The sequence below is a fragment of the Trichomycterus rosablanca genome, chromosome 20 (genome assembly GCF_030014385.1).
Source record: "Trichomycterus rosablanca isolate fTriRos1 chromosome 20, fTriRos1.hap1, whole genome shotgun sequence".
NCBI classification, from domain to species: domain Eukaryota; kingdom Metazoa; phylum Chordata; class Actinopteri; order Siluriformes; family Trichomycteridae; genus Trichomycterus; species Trichomycterus rosablanca.
In genome coordinates this window covers 6,703,423-6,721,944 of record NC_086007.1, presented here as the reverse complement: position 1 = coordinate 6,721,944, position 18,522 = coordinate 6,703,423, and the positions used below count along the sequence as shown (strand labels likewise).

Sequence of the window (18,522 nt, the reverse complement as noted above, 5' to 3'; positions counted from 1 at the left end):
ACTATTGGCACAAAGTTAAAATCATATCATTGATTTATCATAAATTATTTTATGCACCTTTTAGTAACAATGTTACTAATGAACTCAATTATATACTCCAATGTGCCCCACAAACTATTTAAAATAGCAAATTAAATCATTCCAGTTATTTAGTGAAGTGTGTCCTAATGATTACAGGCTCATAAGAGTCAGAAATGTCCCTGCTCTCAGGGTGAGAGACTAAGATGCGTGATAATTGGAGTATATGGTAGTGATATTTTTTAATTGGATTAAAAGCTTAAGAACTGAATGAGGCAATTATGTAGGCAGTTAATTACAGAAAAGGTTTTGATGAAACAAATCTCCACTTTATTTGGCTCCATTACCCTCAAAGCTCCAGTGCAAACCAAAGAACCACACAGTCTTGTGTAAATCTTATAGTATATTTTGCAGATTTGTATTTGTACAAGTATTTGTTGTTAATAATAATCTTTGTCTATATTTTTTTAGGTAGCACTTTATCTCTTGGTTCCTCTTATTCACTCTACAAGTCCCATACTCGGCCCACCCCTTCTAAAGGAATGGACCCACTTGCTGTGCTTACACTCGTTTTAGGGCAATCTGTACCACGGGGAAATGGGCTGGAGGAGTTTATATGTGGCAAATGTGTATCTGTGCTAGAACGCGTGTTCAAGTTTGACACAGTCATAACCAGAGTCCGGGTTTTGTCCAGGGAGAGGCTTCAGAAACTGTCCCAGGAAAGAGATAATTTAAGACAATGGGTACGAGGTGTTTACAGACAGCGCCACCCATCTGAGCTAAGAAACAGAGGTAGCTCCAGTGAAGATGATGCTGATTTGAGAGATGGAAGGGCACTTGCAGGCATGGGGAGGGCCTACCATGATATGCTGAGTGACAATATGGCTCATGCTGCATACGAGTGTTGGTCTGAAAGATCTGAATCCTGTCCATATTTTAAAAGGACCGGTAAAAAATGTGGGAAGATGAAAAATTGTGAGTGCTGCGACTCCCTTAGGGTGTCTGATTCGGATTATGAGTCTGTATGTGGAGTCCCTCGACATGTGCCCCAGGAAGCCTTGTCTCCATTTGGCCTGTCACGGGACAAATCTCAGAGTCTGCCTTTTCCCTTGTCCAAGGCACAATCACCCCACTCTAGTCCTGCATCTTTAGCTGGTTCCTGCCAATCACTTCAGTCACAAACTCGCAAAGCTACTGCACGATCACTGGATTCGCTTGATGGTCAGGATCTATTTGACTGGCCAGACGAGCACCCGGTCATCTTTGACTCCATTCTTGAAGAACTAAGGAATATTGAGGGTAAGCCAGTGAGGTCTCCAGCAGGAAGTCGCATTCCAGTTTTGGCCAAAGGACAGAATGTGGTAGCAGGATCAACTGCGACTGGGCTTGTGCGAGTGCTGGATTTTGGAGAAGGAGATGAGGATGAGGTGAATGGAGAGCATGATGATGTCCTGACTGAACTAAGGGATGAATTTCTTCCACTGCAGAGAGAAGTAAGGAGGCTTTCTGTTATACAGCAACACAATTTGTCCTTACAGATACTTTGAGAATTGATTTTAACAAAGTTACAGTATATATGAGAGCATAAACAATTGCAATATGTTTAAATTTTACAGCAGCATTGGATGTTGTCCATATCAAGCCCTACTTTACTTTACAAAGCAACATAGGTGTTCTCTCCTTAGGAAATGCTTAAATACAAAAAGTAGTTTTTTTATTAGGCTAATTAATCAAGGCTTGAGCTGTTTTTTAGTTTGACACTTGGGCTACAAGTTTGATACGACTCCTAAAATCTAAAAAAAACTTAGATCATGATACTGATATCATAGTATTACAAAAGATTGCTGCTGCTGCTACTACTGTTTTTAGTTCTGCAATGTGTATCTCTTATTAAAAAAAGAAACCACTCTGGTGTGTTTGAGATGCAGCCTGAGACATGTGTGGCAGCTCTTGGCTGCAATATTAGCTTGTAGCTTTAGGCCAAATCTAATTAATCAAACCTGAGAAATAAAACATGCCTTAACTGATCAGTTAATTCAAATCAGTTGTGAAGTAAGTGGAAAACTATTATTTTTTCTTTCTTGCCAAATGTAGTTTTCTACAGCCAGAATGCACCTTGTAGCCAAGCACTTATGGGAACTGGATCAAGCACAAGCTCAGATCAAGACCCTAGAGGCGGGACTTCAAGTCACCACCCAATTAAATTCCAGTAGTTCCAATCAAGCAAGAACATCAAAGCCAGTGGTAGGTACTGCAACATTAAATAGTGAACAAGTCAGTCAGGTGACATTTTTCAGCTGGGTTGGATTTTTTTGTCTTGCAGGGCCAGACTTTGACTAGGTTAAAGTCTGACGAGTCTGTCAGAGGATTTTGGCTTAAAGAATAGTGGAAACAAAGCCTAATTAGGGAGGGCTGAACTTAAATGGTAAAAGCCAGTCTGAGGACAGAGCAAACAGGTCTAATTAGTGCACTAGGTCTAGTAGATTGCAATGTAGCTTTAGAAGAATTTTAATAAAATTTCAATAAAAGTAAACAATATGGCTGAAGAATGCAAAAAACCCAATCCACTTAAATGGGTGCAGTAATGCAAAAAAAATGATTGGCATTACACAGCCAAATTCTTTTTTTTTTTTTAAGCAAGCAAGCAGTTAAAACATCAACTGCTTGTCAATGTTCAGCAACAATAATTATTTTATTTTATTTTCATGGTTTACTTTAACTTTTTCTTGATCAGGGTCACGGTGAGTTTGGTAAACCTGACATCACTGATCCCAAAGCAGTAACACACCCTGCACAGGATGCCAATCCATACAACCACCCACCCACCTTCCAAACATAGGCAATCATGTCTGTATGTAAACAGCCGAGATCACGACCTGGGATTCGAACCCTGGATCCCAGCAGTAGTGGGCTACCGTAATTTACCACTTGGCCATCCAAATGCCTAGCAAGAATAATAAAGTACTGATTTAATTAATGAAACATCCAGTAAATAAATGTTAATAAAAACAGACTGTGATATGTGGTTAAAAATGGCTCTGATTGTGCCCCTTCTCAAGAAAGCCCTGAATTATTCTTGGTTACAGCATTAAATATTTGTACATCAAATGCACATACTGTAAGTAAGCTGTGAGCATGTGATCTGGTAAAACCTGTTGTCCGTATTATATATTATTATATACAAATTAAGTTTTTTTTTATTTATACTTGTTATATTAAAGTCACAATAATCTCTAAACTAATGCCAAACCAAAATGTTTGTTCCAAATAAATATCGTTCTTGTTGTATTGATGTCTATTTTGGACTAGTGAGATGTTGCATAAGGCAGAGTGTGTGTGTAATTATAGTGGGTGTGTTGCTTTTAGCAGTATGCAGATTTGCAAAATTGCAGGTATAGAAATGTCCACGCACACGCCTGTTCCTGGAATGTCCCTCAACAGGAGCAGTTTGCTCTGGGCTTTGGCTGTTGTTTAAGTAGAACATTAACTAGCTGTTCAGCTTTAATATGTGAACTTTTTTTGTACCATTAGACTTTTTTAGAATAGTCGGTTCAGTAAAACAAGTGTTGGGTCAAAGTTTAAAGTAAACTATGCCACTGAATGTGAATGTAGCTTATTCTGCTGAAATGCATTCTGAGGAATTTCCAGACAAGGAAATGAGTTATTAGGACAAGGAAATTAGATTTTCTTTGTAATGGCTGTATGAAAGAAATACTTGTGTGCATGTGCTGGTCTATTTCAGCATCTAAACAGCAGCTCAGAGGACGACTGTGGTCTGATCAGCAATCTTAGCCATTCGTTGCAAAGCAGGGAGAAAATTATCCAGGTCAGTCCAACACAGTGTTAAAGTTACAGAGTGGAACACTAGTATCAAGCCCTAGGTAACTCGCTCATAAATGACCTGGTGTTCTCCCCTCCACAGGAATGTGTGACTTTGATCCAGAAGCTGTGCACAGGGGTAGAGGAGGCCGATAAACTCGTCAACAAAGTGGCAGTGACTCTGACCAACACACATTCAGATAAAGAGGTGATCAGTGTTACTCATTTATAATTTTTTGTTTGTCCTATTTGTTTGGAAAAATCTGAAATTAGGCCGGTGGCAAAAAATACTTTCAATAAATAACTACCTTAAAGGCTTTTTAAAAATAGTATCTTTATGGTTAGAGGAAAAATGTTAGGTGTAGTCAGATTAGCTGTTTGAATATTTGAAGTGTCTGTTGAATGAAATATAACTCACTACCTATGTATTTTTTGTGTGTGTTTGTGTGTGTGTGTGTGTATATATATATATATCAGAATGTACTAGAGGCTGAGCTGTCAGAACTCAAAGAGAAAGAACATGGTCTGCAGAAAAAGCTGGAGGTGCTACAGCAGGCTGCTCGAGGACGGGAGAGAGACCTTCTCACTCTCAATACTGTGCTCCAATGTAACCAAGATGTCATCAGTGTAAGCAAACAAATGATCATGGTTGAGGCAACAAACACACACCCATTCACTGTTTGTTTACCGGTTATACTGGGTGTTGAGTGATGACTAATCCATAATGTCATTAAAAACCTGTGTGCTACAGTAAGTTATTGCACCACTAGCTTCAATTATGCAAAACAGAGACGGGCAATACAACAGTCAAACCTTGAGGATTCTTTATAATACACAGTGTGTTTACCCTTATTATTTGGCTGCAATATTTTGTGGACAGTATGTAAGCAAACATAAACAGAACTAATAAGTCACTCTTTAATATATAAAATGTCCAAAATAATTTTGAAGCCACCACTTGGAATACCATAGCAACCACCTGAAACACCAGAGCAGCCACTTACCAACATCAATCAGAACTGTTCATCCACACACATTTAAAACATACTAGCATCCACCTGGAACAACAGAGCAACGACTTGGGACAACCAGCTAGGAGCAACCACTTAATGTTAAGTTTGGCCCCCTTTTTGATGTTTTAACAGGCTCCACTCTGTTTGGAAGGCTTTCCACAAGGGTTTGGATTTTGTCTGTGGGAATTTGTGCACATTCAGTCAAAAATCATTTGTGATATTTGGCACTGATGAATAAGAAGGCCTCCTGAACTTAAGTTATGAGGAGTCTAATTACCTACTTTTGATCTCAGAGTACCACTCTAAACTGAAATAGTAGGGCATAATTTCTTTTCTTTGTATTTTGTTGCAGCACTTGCGGGTGGAATTAGCTGAAAACACACGGTCACTGCAGGACCTGCAGAAGGAAAGGCAGTTGTGGAAAGAGCATAACTCTGCCCTGGAAGCAATGCTACAAGAAAAAGATTCTCTCATATCCCATCTGCAGGTGGCACTAGAGGGTGCCCATAAAGATGCTCAGGTTTAAATATTTCTTGCTTACTTTCGTACTGGTTCACTTTACTCTTTAAGATGAACTCAAATGCCATTCTATAAATTGTTATGAAATCCAGTGGTTCATGCCACTGTTAATAGACACAAGTTAACACTAGGTTAAAATGATGATAATGTTGATGATGTTTGCTCACAGACCCTCTCGGATTCCCTGATTGGTCGAGGATTGGAAGGAGGTGGGGCTGAAGTCGCTCTGGCCAGTCAGGTGCGAGAGCAGGAGATCATGCTTTCCAAATGCCTGAATGACTGGGAGCAGCACACTGCCACAACAAGGGAGGAGGTCTCTAAGCTCTGTACAGCTCTGGAAAATGCAGAGGCTTTAATACAGGTATGGAGACAGAGATTTGCTGTTGGTTTTACTAGTTACTGTTACTTTCTGAGACACTTAAGATATCATTTCAGTGTCAGCCTGAAGATGCACCAAGCAGAGTGGGTGCCACTTTGCTTCAGGGTTTAAGGGACCTGGCTTTAAACCTAGCTTGTGTGTCCACATTAATAACCTCTTGTTTTTTTTCCCAGCTCCAAAAACATTGCTAGGTGGGGGACTGACTTCTCTAAATTGCCTCTAGGTGTGAATGAATGTAATTGGGTACGTTTATGTTGCCCTGAGATGGATTGGTGCGCAGTCCTGGGTGGTACCAGGACATTACGAGCAGAGCAGGTCCTTTAGCTTCTATATGTTGAGAGGTGGAGCACCCCTTTGATTTTGCTCTGTTCATTAACTGTGAGATTTATCTGTTTTTCAGGACCAAAGTCAAAAAAAGGTCATCACTGACCTGTCTGAGCAATTAAGAGATGCTCGCAAAGAACTGCAAGAGACTCTAAGAGACATCAAGCTTTCAGAACAAGGCTGGAAGAGTGAAAAGGCAAAGAGAGATTTGGAGGAAGCAAAACTAAGGGAGTGTTTGTTGAAACGGGATAAGCTCATTGAGGTGTGTATACTTAACACTGATTGTACACTGAAATAAAAATCTATTTAAAAAAAAAATCTAAACACAAGGTTAAATATCACTTGACAATAAACAGTTCACTAAGAAACTGTAAAACGTGAAATTTCCATGGTAAGGGTTTGATTTGTGTACACTGCTGTTCATTATTTCAGATTCTCATGGTCTTTTTTTCCCCCCCTTTCCTAAACAGCAAGTTCTTTTGGATGCAGAGAAGCGGGATGGAATGCTAATAGAACTGCAGCAAAACATCTCCAGTAAAATTGAACCAAAAGTCGGTCTAAAACACACTCTATGAGTGTCTGATGTGTGTGTGAGAGAGAGAGACGATGACAGATATGCACTACGCTGTGATGGTCCTACTTTATTCTGCAAATTGGGAAATTTAAACACAGGTGTCCAGAGTTTTGCATAACACTGAATATTATTCCACTGCCATAGTTTGACCGATATTAAATCTAATAAAAATGTCTTCAGTTTATTGGAATAGCTGATTGTAATAAAGCCTCTATACAGCCTGAGACACACTGGTTTTTATTTCCCTGCCAGTCACAGAAACGCTTCATTATTTATACCTTGGATTTTGAGACTTAAGTCATTTAAAACTTTTCTGCTGGTATGAAGTATGAAGTTTGTGGCCATCTTGTTTTTTTTTTTTTTTTTTGGTAGTTGTTTGTGAGTGTTTTTTCCAGTCCTTGAGTAATATGTGATTGTCAGTTTCTTTATTTAAAATTTCTAATTTAACAGTGCAATAGGTTATTCTGTTAAAGCTCTTTAATTTTATTTAATATGAATTTTAGTTTTTCTTGTTTGCTAATTTATAAATGGGGTCGACCAAGTGATTCTTAATAATCCCTCTTGTCTCTGGTGTACTTGACAGTAGGCTAACCGCCTGTAATTGGTTGAGGTTACTTTCATTTGCCAAGTGATTGTTCTTTTTGAAGAACATGTGGATATCACTAAACAATAAACTGTCTATAAATAAAATTATGAATGTGTCATTATTATAAATTCACAAACAGAAAGCAGAGTATAAAACAGGAGTATATAACCCTGTCAGTTATTAAATAATTGCCTTTATTATTTAAAATGATTGCAAATTACCATGTTTCACAATGCACGGTTTGCCAACAGTTTCATCAATGACTTTATAATATCAAATTATAGTTCAGTCATGCTTTAAATGAAACTGTCTGTTGTTACTTATTTGCCCTGTTTTTCTGCATTTTTACCTCAGTTAAATACACAATAATGTTGTCTGTAATGTAATATTTAGCTTAACATTAACCAAATCTCATTTCTCTAAACTGTATCCTGCATCCAGGTATACATAAATGTTTAATGTATTTGCTGTGTTATATTTTAGGAATACTGAACCTTATTCATAAAATCACATTCAGATGTTTTAGGGACAAAAAAACCTCTCTCCAACCTCAGAAACTGAACAGGTAGATTCAGAAAGGCGGCTGTTTATTTTTTGTGCTGTCCAACAAAGTCCTCTTGTGTTAAACGCTTAAACACTTAAATATACAAATATACTGCGTATTAAAATACAGTGAAACCACACTGTTTGGAAAAATATAAATTTACTCCGCACCAATTTGCTACATGCTAGAAGGAATTTGCTTAGTGCAATATAAATTGTAGAATACATTTACTGATGGTTTACAGGACAGATTTGTTGACTAAAAAAAAAGATTCAATTAAATCCACGTATGAGTTAAATTCACTTTGATTCTCAAAACCAAAAGAGATTAGTCTTATTTGTTGAAGAGCTACGTTGTCTAAAGACCATAGACGATTTTTCCTAACTGAAACTTCCTTTCTGAGAAATGTTGTCTGTTTTGTCTACTCGCGAACTTCAGCCATAACAAATTCACCGTTTCATGGGTTAGAATCTAAGAATCGACTCTATGAACACAAGGACTTGGAGTATTGACTCCTTCGGAATCGACTCTCTGCTTTTAGCCATTGTTCGCTGTAAAGGAAATAAGAAAATTTGCATGTTTTTGTGTAACTGACATTGTTAAAGTTACATGTAGTTACATCTAGAAGACAGCTAAATTCAAAACATTGATTTGCTTGCTTTTTAAGAAAGACTACAACAAATTAGCTAGGTGGCTACTTATGTTAGCTAATAATAGCTAAAGCTGTATTTCTTGCTAACTGTAGTGTATTAATATGAGTCAGGTAAGTAACGGTAGTGGTGTTAGAAATTTACCATCCCGTGCTGCCAGTCTGAATGGAGATGATGAAAATGAGGGAATATCTGAGGTATAAAATACTTGATTGTATTAGATACGGTTGCATCTGGCAATATTCACCCCCCTCCCCTCCCCACCCCCAAAGAAAATGAAATTAAACCTTGGGGATAATCTGACTTTCCAGCAAGACAATAATCCCAACCAAAGTTTAGTTAAGGAATCAGTTCTGGAATATCCTGGAGTGGCTTCCTCAATCTCCAGAATTTGGGTTACAGAAAGCACTTGCAGCACAAAAGCCATCAAACCTCAGTGAGCTGGAGAAAAATCTACAAGAGAGGAGCCAGAAGCTTATTAGCATTTACCAAAGTTGCTTATTAAAGGTTATTTATGTAAAATAAAGCACTGAGGCTGGGGGTTAAATAATATTGTACATGGACATTGTCAAGAGAACTACATGTTTTATTTTTATTTAAACTTGAAGGGTCAACTTAAATTCTCATAATCAGTTGTTTCAATAAATGTTCTTACTGTTTACTAAGACTAATTGTATGTTTTTTTTAATCAGTTATACACCACAATTATTCCTTTTAAGTTGGGGGGGGGGGTTAAATATTTTCAGTTGCAACTGTGTATTTATGTGTAAGTAATATTATAAGTATTATGTCTTGCTGATCATTTTGAATTCCTGTTTTTCGTTAACTGAAGGTGTTTCTGAGTGTACTGGTACAGTTTGGCCAGGTTGGCCTGAGTTTTTACGACAGCAAAGATTGTACTTTACATGTAATGCATGATACAGTGGATAACAGAGACCTTCATTTGCTAAACAAAGGTAAATACCTTCATATTTTAGCATATTTCAGGTATTTGTACACCTTGGCAAGCTCTGATTTTAAATTTAAATGTTAGTTCTCCCAAGACTCACAGGTGTTATAACATAATAACTAATTATGTTTTTTTCTTTCTAAAATTAGTAAATAATACTACTAAATTAATTCCTAAATAGTGTTATGTTAATAAACATAGTAGTCTTCATAGGGTCTTTTGGTTCCTGTGATAGAGGAACTGCTGTGTCTGTGGTGTAAATTATGGAAGCAAAGAAAAAAGCAACAATTCTCATTTTACTTCAGTCTGTGCATACACAATCATTGATTTTCTTTTCATTAATTAGTGATTAGAAATTATTAATACATGAGTGATTATTACACTAATTCTTAATTGAACCTTTGTCTTTTTAGTCATACAGGAGATTAGCCCTCATGTTATCATCACAAGTGCTAAGCAGGAGCGAAACCTGGCCCAGTATATCAAAGGACTTGGTAAATTAATTTTGATGTTTACAGTTTCATGCATGATCAGAGCTTTTATTTATACATATTTTTAATGGTAGGAACAAATCCAGACTACAGGCCAGAAATCATAGTGTATCCTAATGCTGACTTTGGTAAGCACAAAAGTGTACATTTAACAGTTTGCGTTTTCTGATGATTTCCACAGTGTCTTTGAATGAACAAATGTATTATACGGATAATTTGTGTAGATTGCTGGGCTTGTGTTACCTCAGAACCTTCTTTCCAGGGCCGGAGGTCAGTAAACAGAGACTGCTTGTAGCATATCTTCCTTTTCTGCCACCAAATGTCACAGAGAAAGATCGACTTCCATATCTCTCATCCTGCATATCATTTGACTCTGTTGTAATGGTGATTTACTTTCTTTTCTATTTAAATATGCAAATATTAGGTCATTAAGTGTTTTAAGAAACCTTTCCACACAAAGAACTCTGATCTCTGTTTACTAGATGAGGACCATAGGAGCACTCCTGAAGTGCTTGGACAGAAGAAGAGTTGGTGTGCAACTGGAGGACAGCAGTGTGGGGGTTCCCATATTACAGTTCTTTACATACAAACTGTATGTCATTTATGTTCATAAATTCTGCGGTAACTCATCTCACTAAATGTGATTTTAAAATGCACGTATATCAGAAAATTTAAAATGATATAATGTTCATTATTAGGCACAGTAATTTATATGTTTCAGAATGGTGACATGGTGAAAAATGGTGAAAAAGCAAAAGCATCATTAAATTGTTTTTGTAGCAGATCCTACATTATTAATCCTAAATATATTTTATATAATTCCGTATGTCCATGGGGCAGCAGTGCTGGCCTGAGTTTATCCATCATCACAAGTAGCATTAGCTTGGTTGAATAACAGCTCTGTAATTGCATTTGTACGGTCAGGTACAGATGTTGAACAAGAAGACCTTGTCCTGCAATCAAGGTTCATATTCCTCTACAGCAAACTTGTTCATTTATATTATAAAACTGATTTAATTGTATAGCTAAAACACCTAAACGCAATAATGTGAATCCAATAAAGTGTGTCCACATACTTTAAGGCCTAATTCTAAAACATGTCTGTCTCATAAATATGATGTCAGGATATAACAATGTTAAACTGTGTTTTTTGCCTAAAATGTATATGCTATGCTTGCCTATATGGGATGTTTACTTTATTATGTATTTTTAATGTAACAGAAATGACGTGGTATACATGGATAGAGATGCGTATAGGTAAGCAACTATATACTGTTTTCTGTGCATTTTAATGTTTTATCACCGTGGTGGGTCCTGTTTACTTGGAACCATAAAGTGCAATGCAGTAACACACCCCATACAGTATGCTAAGTAGACGTCCAACAAGTTAATAGCACTCCTGGTAGTAGGGTCACGTAATTTTTTTAGATTCAGAAAACAGTCTTTTCCTTTGTTTTCTAGTGTACTCCAAATCTTCAAATCAGAACTACACCCATCTGTATACAAGCTTCATTCAGGAGAGAAGGAGGGTCTGAGTCTGTATGGTAAAACATGCAATGGTTATGTGCTTGTATATTGGAAGTGTCCAAACTTTGGATTTTTAACCCCTTACCCCTAATGTAATCTAAAGTGTTTTTTTTTTTATTACTATAGCTAATGTAGAAGGGAAGGGAATGTATAGTTAAAAAGTAACGCTACTTATGGGCTTTACAATTTTTGGCCAGACAAAAATCACAGATTGTGAATGACAAATGATAGTCATGTGACATGCTAGCTAGAAGCTGATTTAGTGCAGTTAAGACCAAGGACAGTAGAGTTCCAAAAGAATCCGACATTTTAAACCAAGGCCACCAATAATAGGTCACCAAATAATCACACTATTATGTTTGAGCAAGCATAAATTTAATTGGCTGGCTTTTTAAATTCCAACATTAAGTAATATACCATCCTTCAGTTAGCCTCGTCCTCTTATTTACCTGCACCAAGCTGAGGTGGTATAATAAAAATGTAAAAAAAATTTTTACAAAAAGTGTTCTTTGGAGGGATTCTTAAAAGTTTGTACCAAAACTTGCTTTTGTATGTAACAGTTGTAGGTACTGAATGTATTGTAAGTAACATTGTATGGATTTTTTAGGTGTATTGAATCACTGCCGATGCATATTTGGCTCCAGACTTCTAAGGTTCAGATTTTTTTCTTTTTAAAAAATAAATTTTTCTTTTTTAAATAAATAAAGCCACAAGTGTAAGCACATTTGTAAGCTTTTTAGCTTTTCCTTTCCTCTATTTAGGCAGTGGTTTCACAGGCCCACCAGAGACCTTAATGTGTTGAGAAGAAGACAGGAGGTTGTTCGTTTCTTTACCTGTCCTCGCAACTTGGAGCCCATGAACACACTGCAAAACTTTCTGCGCAACATCAAGAACATTCCGGTAAAACACAAGCTTTTATGGCAGCATTCACACTAATCACACTACTGCAGTTAATGGTCAATGTCTATCATTAACATTCAGTTTATGAAAGAAAGCACAATGGGGCATGTAGCTATAAAAATGATCAATCACATGCCAATACAGTGAAGAGGCTGTTAGTACCCAAAGTTGATCATTTTCAGTAAAAAGAAAAAGTAATTACTCCCTTTCTTGTTGACACAGTATTACAAAAATAGGACAAACATGAGACATTTTGTAAAACATTTTAATAACTTATAAGTCACTCGTGTACTCTTCTCACCATCCTAAAACCATGTATCTTACAGATGTTACTACGCAGAATGTCTCTCTCTCATACCAAAGTTGTTGACTGGCAGAATCTCTACAAGGTCTCTTTCACACACACACATTACGACATATAATTGACATATAATTTGCTGTTTTTGAAATAAATGTTTCTTTTTCCATGCTTTAGACAGTGTACAGTGCTATTGGGATTAGAGACATGGTGCGCTCTCTTCCCCAAAACATTCAACTGTTTCGAGAGATCAGTGACGAATTCACAGATGATCTTCACTACATTGCCACACTCATTAGCAAAGTGGTGGGTCTGGATAAATCCTAGACAACTTCTGCGCATTATAATCATGATTAAAATCTATTTTGTTGATTAATTAGGAGTTCATCTTTTTTAATTTATCTATTTTATTTATGACATTTATTTAATATTTCTGTTTTTAAGGTTGATTTTGAAGGCAGCTTAGCTGAAAATCGTTTCACTATTAAACCAAATGTTGACCCTGCTATTGATGAAAGTAAGTTTCTGGCAGTAAATGATTAATTCAAACAAATCCATTTGAATCAGTGAATGTCAATGACTAGTTCAAATTTAAAAATGTGACAGAGCATTTAGTTTTATTTTTGTCATCCAAACAACTGACCGATTAAAGAAACTGAAATTGTCTAGTCTATAAAGCTGTGTTAATGTAGACTGTATTCCTTTTTTTGCTCAGAGAAAAGAAAAATGATGGGCTTGTCAGATTTCCTAACAGATGTGGCTCGTGCTGAGCTGGCAAATCTGGACTCCCGGTTCTCCTCCTGCAGTGTCATTTACATCCCCCTGGTTGGGAATCATTACTGCCTTTTTTTTACTTTTAATAAGATAGTTTTCATTGTGGCAAATTTTCCAGTTACATAGATATATTACCTTTTCATGGTCTTACTGTCCTAGATCACACATTAGAGCTGTTGTTTGTTACAGATATGTAAACATGTGTTAAAATATTTAGAGAAGTAAATTATTGCTAATGGCTTATTTGTTTGCTTTCATCTTGTAGATTGGATTCCTCCTTTCAGTGCCTCGACTTCCCGGCATGGTGGAGAAGGAGGACTTTGAAATTGAAGGCCTTGATTTTATTGTGCGTATTTAGAGTTATGAATAACAAAAATGTAATTTTATACATTTTAATTTTTTCAGAAAAGATTCATTTCATTATTTTATTAGTGATTTGGTATAATTACATGGCTTGGTGGTTAAGTTAATGAACTATTGATTGAAAGTTTGAGCTGCCACCGTTTGACCGTTAGCTGCATGGTTTATATCATGTTTCATTGGTAACTTACGTTGAAGTATCTGCTATTTGTACAAATGTGAATGTACATAATAATAATAAAAATAACGAATTATATGTAATGAAACACTGAGTGAATGTACTTATTAGGCATGTCTGAGAACTTTTCAGGCATAGCCTTGATTTCCCTGTCTCTTTTGATGAGACTTTGCACAATATTTTGTCTTTGGAAATGTACCCATTCACTCAAAAGAGCATTTGTACAGTCAGGTACTTTATTAAGAATATTTGGTTGAAAGCTTGTGTTGGGATTTTATACTTCCTAGTGCTTCAATCAGTAATTTGTGTGTTTGTGCCTGTGTGTTCAGTTTGTGTCAGAAGATCGGCTTCATTACCGTAGTGCCAGAACTAAAGAGCTTGATGACATATTGGGAGATTTACACTGTGACATCAGAGGTAGACTAAAACAAATCTATGACAAATTAAAGGTAAAAACTGTGTAAAATAGTGAGTTTTTATGGTCAGTGTAAATTCCTGACCTGCTACACCTATGCCAAATGGTGCAGAGGTGCAGGTTGATAGAAAGTGTAGGTATTTTCAGAACTGTGTGTCATTAATGTTACTCGTTACACCTGGCAGAGCAAGGATCTGGAAATGAGGTCCAAAATTTGAATTTCCTCTGCAGCAAATTAATGCTTAATGGGGTGCAGAGTCTGCCAGTTAAACAATGCCCCCTGTCTTGCTTTAACTAGGGTTGCAATGATTCTGGAGTTGCAGTGATTCTGGGGTTGCAGTGATTCTGATGTTTGTTTTATCCTTGTTTCAAGACATGGAGACAGCTGTAATGACGCAGCTTCAGGCTACAGTGCTACAGCGCAGCGGCTGCCTTTATAAAATGTTATCCTTGTATGCTGAGCTGGACTGCCTCATGTCTCTGGCTCAGGCCTCGCAGAACTACAACTACTGCTCACCAGTACTCACAGAGCACTGCAGACTGACCCTGCACCAGTCTCGGTACACACCTCTTCTCATGCTATGCCGTGGGCATCTGGTTCAGATTCTTTTAGAGTTCATTTAAAGTGAACAAATAGAGAGACACCTGAAGTTTAATTATTGGTTTGCAAGATTTCTTTGTCTGATCTCTTTCTGACTGTATTTTTAAGACATCCTCTGTTGGAGTTTTGCACAACAGTATTTGTTTCCAATCCATGTCATTGTTCTGAGACTGAGGGAAAGGTGAAGGTAATAACAGGACCTAATTCTTCAGGCAAGAGCATTTACCTAAAACAGGCAAGAACTACACAACAAAAACAGTCCTGCCATGAAAACCTCAAATATAGTTAGATTAATTGTAAAAGTTTTACAATTATCGTACAACCCTACAATTATTGAACCCTACAATTGTTAAATATTAGTAAAAAGTGTCATAAGAATTTAGCTTAATCTGACACTGAAAAAATACCTCACCAAGAAATAATTATTTTTATCAAAATGTGCCACAATTATTGACTCCCTTTTGCTAATAAGCTAGTTTACCAAAAGGTACATTTCTCATACACCAGTTTACTCAGCTTCACCGGGGGTGCCAATAATTCTGGAGAGGACTGTATGTTTAAGTCTAATTCAATCATTTTTCTTTATTATATACTACAATTATAATGCAAATGAATGTATACTGTCTTTAAAATATTCATCAGCTAATCAGATAGTAGCAATTCTTTTGCATGTATATCAAATTGTGTTTTCTGTATTTTTATAGGTGGGCCTGATTGTGTTCATGGCTCTGATTGGCTCTGACGTTCCTGCAAAAGAGGCAGAAATTGGCCTGGTGGACGGTATCTATACACGAATGCAGAGTCGTGAGTCTGTGTCTGTGGGCCTAAGCACTTTTATGATAGACTTGAATCAGGTATGATGGTCTTTCAGACACATGAACAAAGTACTTTCATTTGCCATGTTTTTTTTAACCGTTTAGCTTTTTTACAACTTGTAAATAATTAAATAAATCTCTCTTTAATCTGAGCAAATCAGCACTGTTTTACTACTAAATTACTGGTACACTATTATTTTGTAAAGCATATCTATTTTCCAAGTAGATGGCACAGGCTTTGAACCACAGCACTGGTATGTCTCTTGTGTTAGTGGATGAGTTTGGAAAAGGAACCAACACGGTGAGTCTAGAAACCTCAGTGATATAAAAAAGAGGAAACTGGATTAAGACAATAAAGCATAATTGGAAGTATCCATAAGACTGGTAAATTGAATGTTTTTGTGTATATACAGGTTGATGGTTTATCACTCTTGGCTGCATGTCTGAATCACTGGTTGAACAGAAGTCCAGCTCAGTGTCCTCTTGTTTTTCTGGCTACAAACTTCCACAGTGTTTTGCAGCTTGACCTCTTACCTCACTCTCCACTGCTGTCTTTGTTGGTGTGTATTCAGTACTGTTAAAGCTCCCCTCAAAAATGTATTGCTTTTGCTATTGCTTTGGAAGCCTCTGCTGCTGCCATATACAGACCTGCCATGCACCCATGGTTTCCTGCTGGAACTGGACCTGACATAAACCTGACCCAAATGAATAAGTTGATTAAAATGCAATAAAACAAATACCTTAATATACATTGAATGATTCTTCTCTTTTTGTACTTTAATTTTATGACAATATGCACTAATGATTTTTGTTGGTTGCTTGTGTCTGGCCAGATGCTAGAGACTGCTATAGACGGGGAGGAGTTGGTCTTTCTCTACCAGCTGAAGGAAGGCATTTGCCAATCCAGCTATGCTGCTAATATTGCCACACTGGCTGGTCTGCCACCAGCCCTGGTTCAGAGAGGAGTGGAGGTATTTTTCTTTACTGTACAGACGTACTCTGCAATGTGCAAGTCACCGTTTGAGGACTATGTCTTTGTAGTGTAGGTTTCTAGGATCACAACTTTAGTATTTTACTGGTATGTGCAGGTATCAGAATTATACAGAACTGGGAGGACCATTAAAAGGATTGACCAGCCCTCTGGTAAAGAACAGATTAACAGGTGTGAAAAACAAGTTTTTTTTTATAGAAACTCATTTTTAAAAGAACATTATATGAATGAATATTGAATGAATGGTAATATTTAGCAATGTCAAATATGAAACGTCCATATTGTCACTTTTATTTACTTTAAATACAGATGTGAAAAACTGGTTGAGAAGTTTCTCAGTCTTGATCTGGACGACCCATCAACAGACCTGCAGAGTTTTATAAAAGACGAGCTGCTGGCCACTGTTGGAGAAGTGCTTTGACTTAAATTTGAACCCATATAGATGTTGTATTGTTCAGGTTTTTGAGTGCGAGACTGGTTGGTGTTATTTATTTATTGTTTGGTGTATGCAGTGATTTCTTTTCATGTGTTTAAGTACATCTAACTGTTTAGTTCCTACAGAAAGAGCAAAATTACATTGCGGACATTTACATTTTAGCCAAGAAAACATTTTTATAAACTTTTCTGGCATGTTGCAAATAGACAGTTTTGTGGTTGTGTTCATGATTTAACACCTTATGTAGATTTTAAAAAGGAAATGTATTTATAATGTATTTATTTATTAATAAAGTTGGATTTAATTTAACTGACAGTAGTGCGTTTATAAAAAAACAGTTTTATCCAGGCTGGCTCAGACCTCTCTGGTTAGTCTGCGTTCATTTGGTGTGGTTGTGAATAGGTTGAGTTAATATCGGGAAAAGGGTTTAAAAAAAATTTAAAAATCCCATCACAGTATGAGATATAATAAATAAGTATTAATTAAATAAGTACCCTCTTAAGCCAGCTGTCTAAAAGAAAACAGGAACCATACTTCTAAGTAGATAAACAAAAATGTAACCACATGGCATACACTAGATACCATGGACACACTTTTTAAACACAAGGGGAAAAGAGCACCCACTATGTCAGACCTGCCAAATAGCCATTTCCATCAGACACATCCTAATCGATTTGCCCAAATACCTACAAGAGCACCAAAAACAATCCATCCCCCAAACAATGAAAGAAATGTTCAACCAAGCCAAAGCAGGAACTGTGCTTGAGCTCTTCACAAATATAAAATTTAAAACATAAAGACCAACAGAACAAAATATTTACTGACAATGACTATAGACGGATGCTTTAAAATGACAATACTGAATGTTCATGCCATGAGTTTAACCAACATCCAAATAAACAAACAAATTAAATTGAACAAATATTACTAATATTATATTGATACATTTAAGCATGTGAGTAATTGTAACTTGCTATTAAAATTAAATCATGGTGGATATTAGAGTAAGCATAGATTTCACTTATCCACAAACAAAGCATACAAATGTGAGTATATCAGCCCAGTCTGGAGGTATTGCTTTTGTTGTTTGTCCTCTTGACGTCTACAACTTATATGTTTAAATGTTATTGGTATTTATATTTAGCCTATTCTGAGCATATATGACATCCTATAGTGGAGGTAGAGGTGGATTCTGAGGGTTTTAAACCACACTGTGACATCTGACTGTGGACTAATCCATCCTAATCTGGAACATTAGGCTAGTGTTAGAAATAAGGTTATGGTTAGAAACATTCAGTCTCATTCTTGTATTTTTTTGCCAATCATTGTTCAATCACCAATCACCAAGCATAATGGTTTTT

The 18,522-nt window shown here is 36.6% G+C and overlaps 2 protein-coding genes across 5 annotated transcripts; both read left to right on the top strand.

Moving 5' to 3' along the window:
• Positions 1–560: 560 nt before the first annotated feature.
• On the top strand, positions 561–6,870 carry si:ch73-95l15.5 (uncharacterized). 3 transcript variants are annotated; one of them, XM_063016750.1, is made up of 9 exons: positions 561–1,511; positions 2,113–2,262; positions 3,761–3,844; positions 3,941–4,045; positions 4,315–4,464; positions 5,203–5,370; positions 5,539–5,730; positions 6,149–6,334; positions 6,543–6,870. In XM_063016750.1, the coding sequence occupies exons 1-9, from the start codon at positions 561–563 to the stop codon at positions 6,645–6,647; spliced, it is 2,091 nt and encodes a 696-aa protein (XP_062872820.1). In that variant the 3' UTR covers positions 6,648–6,870. The 3 variants fall into 3 exon arrangements, with proteins under 3 accessions (XP_062872820.1, XP_062872819.1, XP_062872818.1); XM_063016749.1 differs by having other exon boundaries at positions 3,728–3,844; positions 3,962–4,045; XM_063016748.1 differs by having other exon boundaries at positions 3,728–3,844.
• Positions 6,871–8,471: 1,601 nt separating this feature from the next.
• msh5 (mutS homolog 5) lies at positions 8,472–17,449 on the top strand. Of its 2 annotated transcripts, XM_063016745.1 has the most exons (24): positions 8,472–8,623; positions 9,259–9,382; positions 9,789–9,869; positions 9,941–9,994; positions 10,129–10,250; positions 10,349–10,458; positions 11,088–11,123; positions 11,328–11,410; positions 12,001–12,046; positions 12,155–12,293; positions 12,620–12,682; positions 12,769–12,897; positions 13,036–13,108; positions 13,307–13,416; positions 13,631–13,711; positions 14,233–14,320; positions 14,692–14,878; positions 15,028–15,154; positions 15,624–15,773; positions 15,961–16,035; positions 16,148–16,294; positions 16,568–16,705; positions 16,823–16,896; positions 17,035–17,449. In XM_063016745.1, the coding sequence occupies exons 1-24, from the start codon at positions 8,531–8,533 to the stop codon at positions 17,144–17,146; spliced, it is 2,442 nt and encodes an 813-aa protein (XP_062872815.1). In that variant the 5' UTR covers positions 8,472–8,530; the 3' UTR covers positions 17,147–17,449. The 2 variants fall into 2 exon arrangements, with proteins under 2 accessions (XP_062872815.1, XP_062872816.1); XM_063016746.1 differs by lacking the exons at positions 13,036–13,108; positions 13,307–13,416.
• Positions 17,450–18,522: the final 1,073 nt, after the last annotated feature.

What these genes read in the sequence shown, in the direction of transcription:
- si:ch73-95l15.5 (XM_063016748.1), top strand. Translation starts at nt 561, where the DNA reads ATGGACCCACTTGCTGTGCTTACACTCGTTTTAGGGCAATCTGTACCA. An exon ending in GCAGGGAGAAAATTATCCAG is followed by an intron (nt 3,845 to 3,940) that starts GTCAGTCCAACA and finishes TCCCCTCCACAG; the next exon opens with GAATGTGTGACTTTGATCCA. An exon ending in GTAACCAAGATGTCATCAGT is followed by an intron (nt 4,465 to 5,202) that starts GTAAGCAAACAA and finishes ATTTTGTTGCAG; the next exon opens with CACTTGCGGGTGGAATTAGC.
- msh5 (XM_063016745.1), top strand. Translation starts at nt 8,531, where the DNA reads ATGAGTCAGGTAAGTAACGGTAGTGGTGTTAGAAATTTACCATCCCGT. An exon ending in AAAATGAGGGAATATCTGAG is followed by an intron (nt 8,624 to 9,258) that starts GTATAAAATACT and finishes CGTTAACTGAAG; the next exon opens with GTGTTTCTGAGTGTACTGGT. An exon ending in GGTAAAGAACAGATTAACAG is followed by an intron (nt 16,897 to 17,034) that starts GTGTGAAAAACA and finishes CTTTAAATACAG; the next exon opens with ATGTGAAAAACTGGTTGAGA.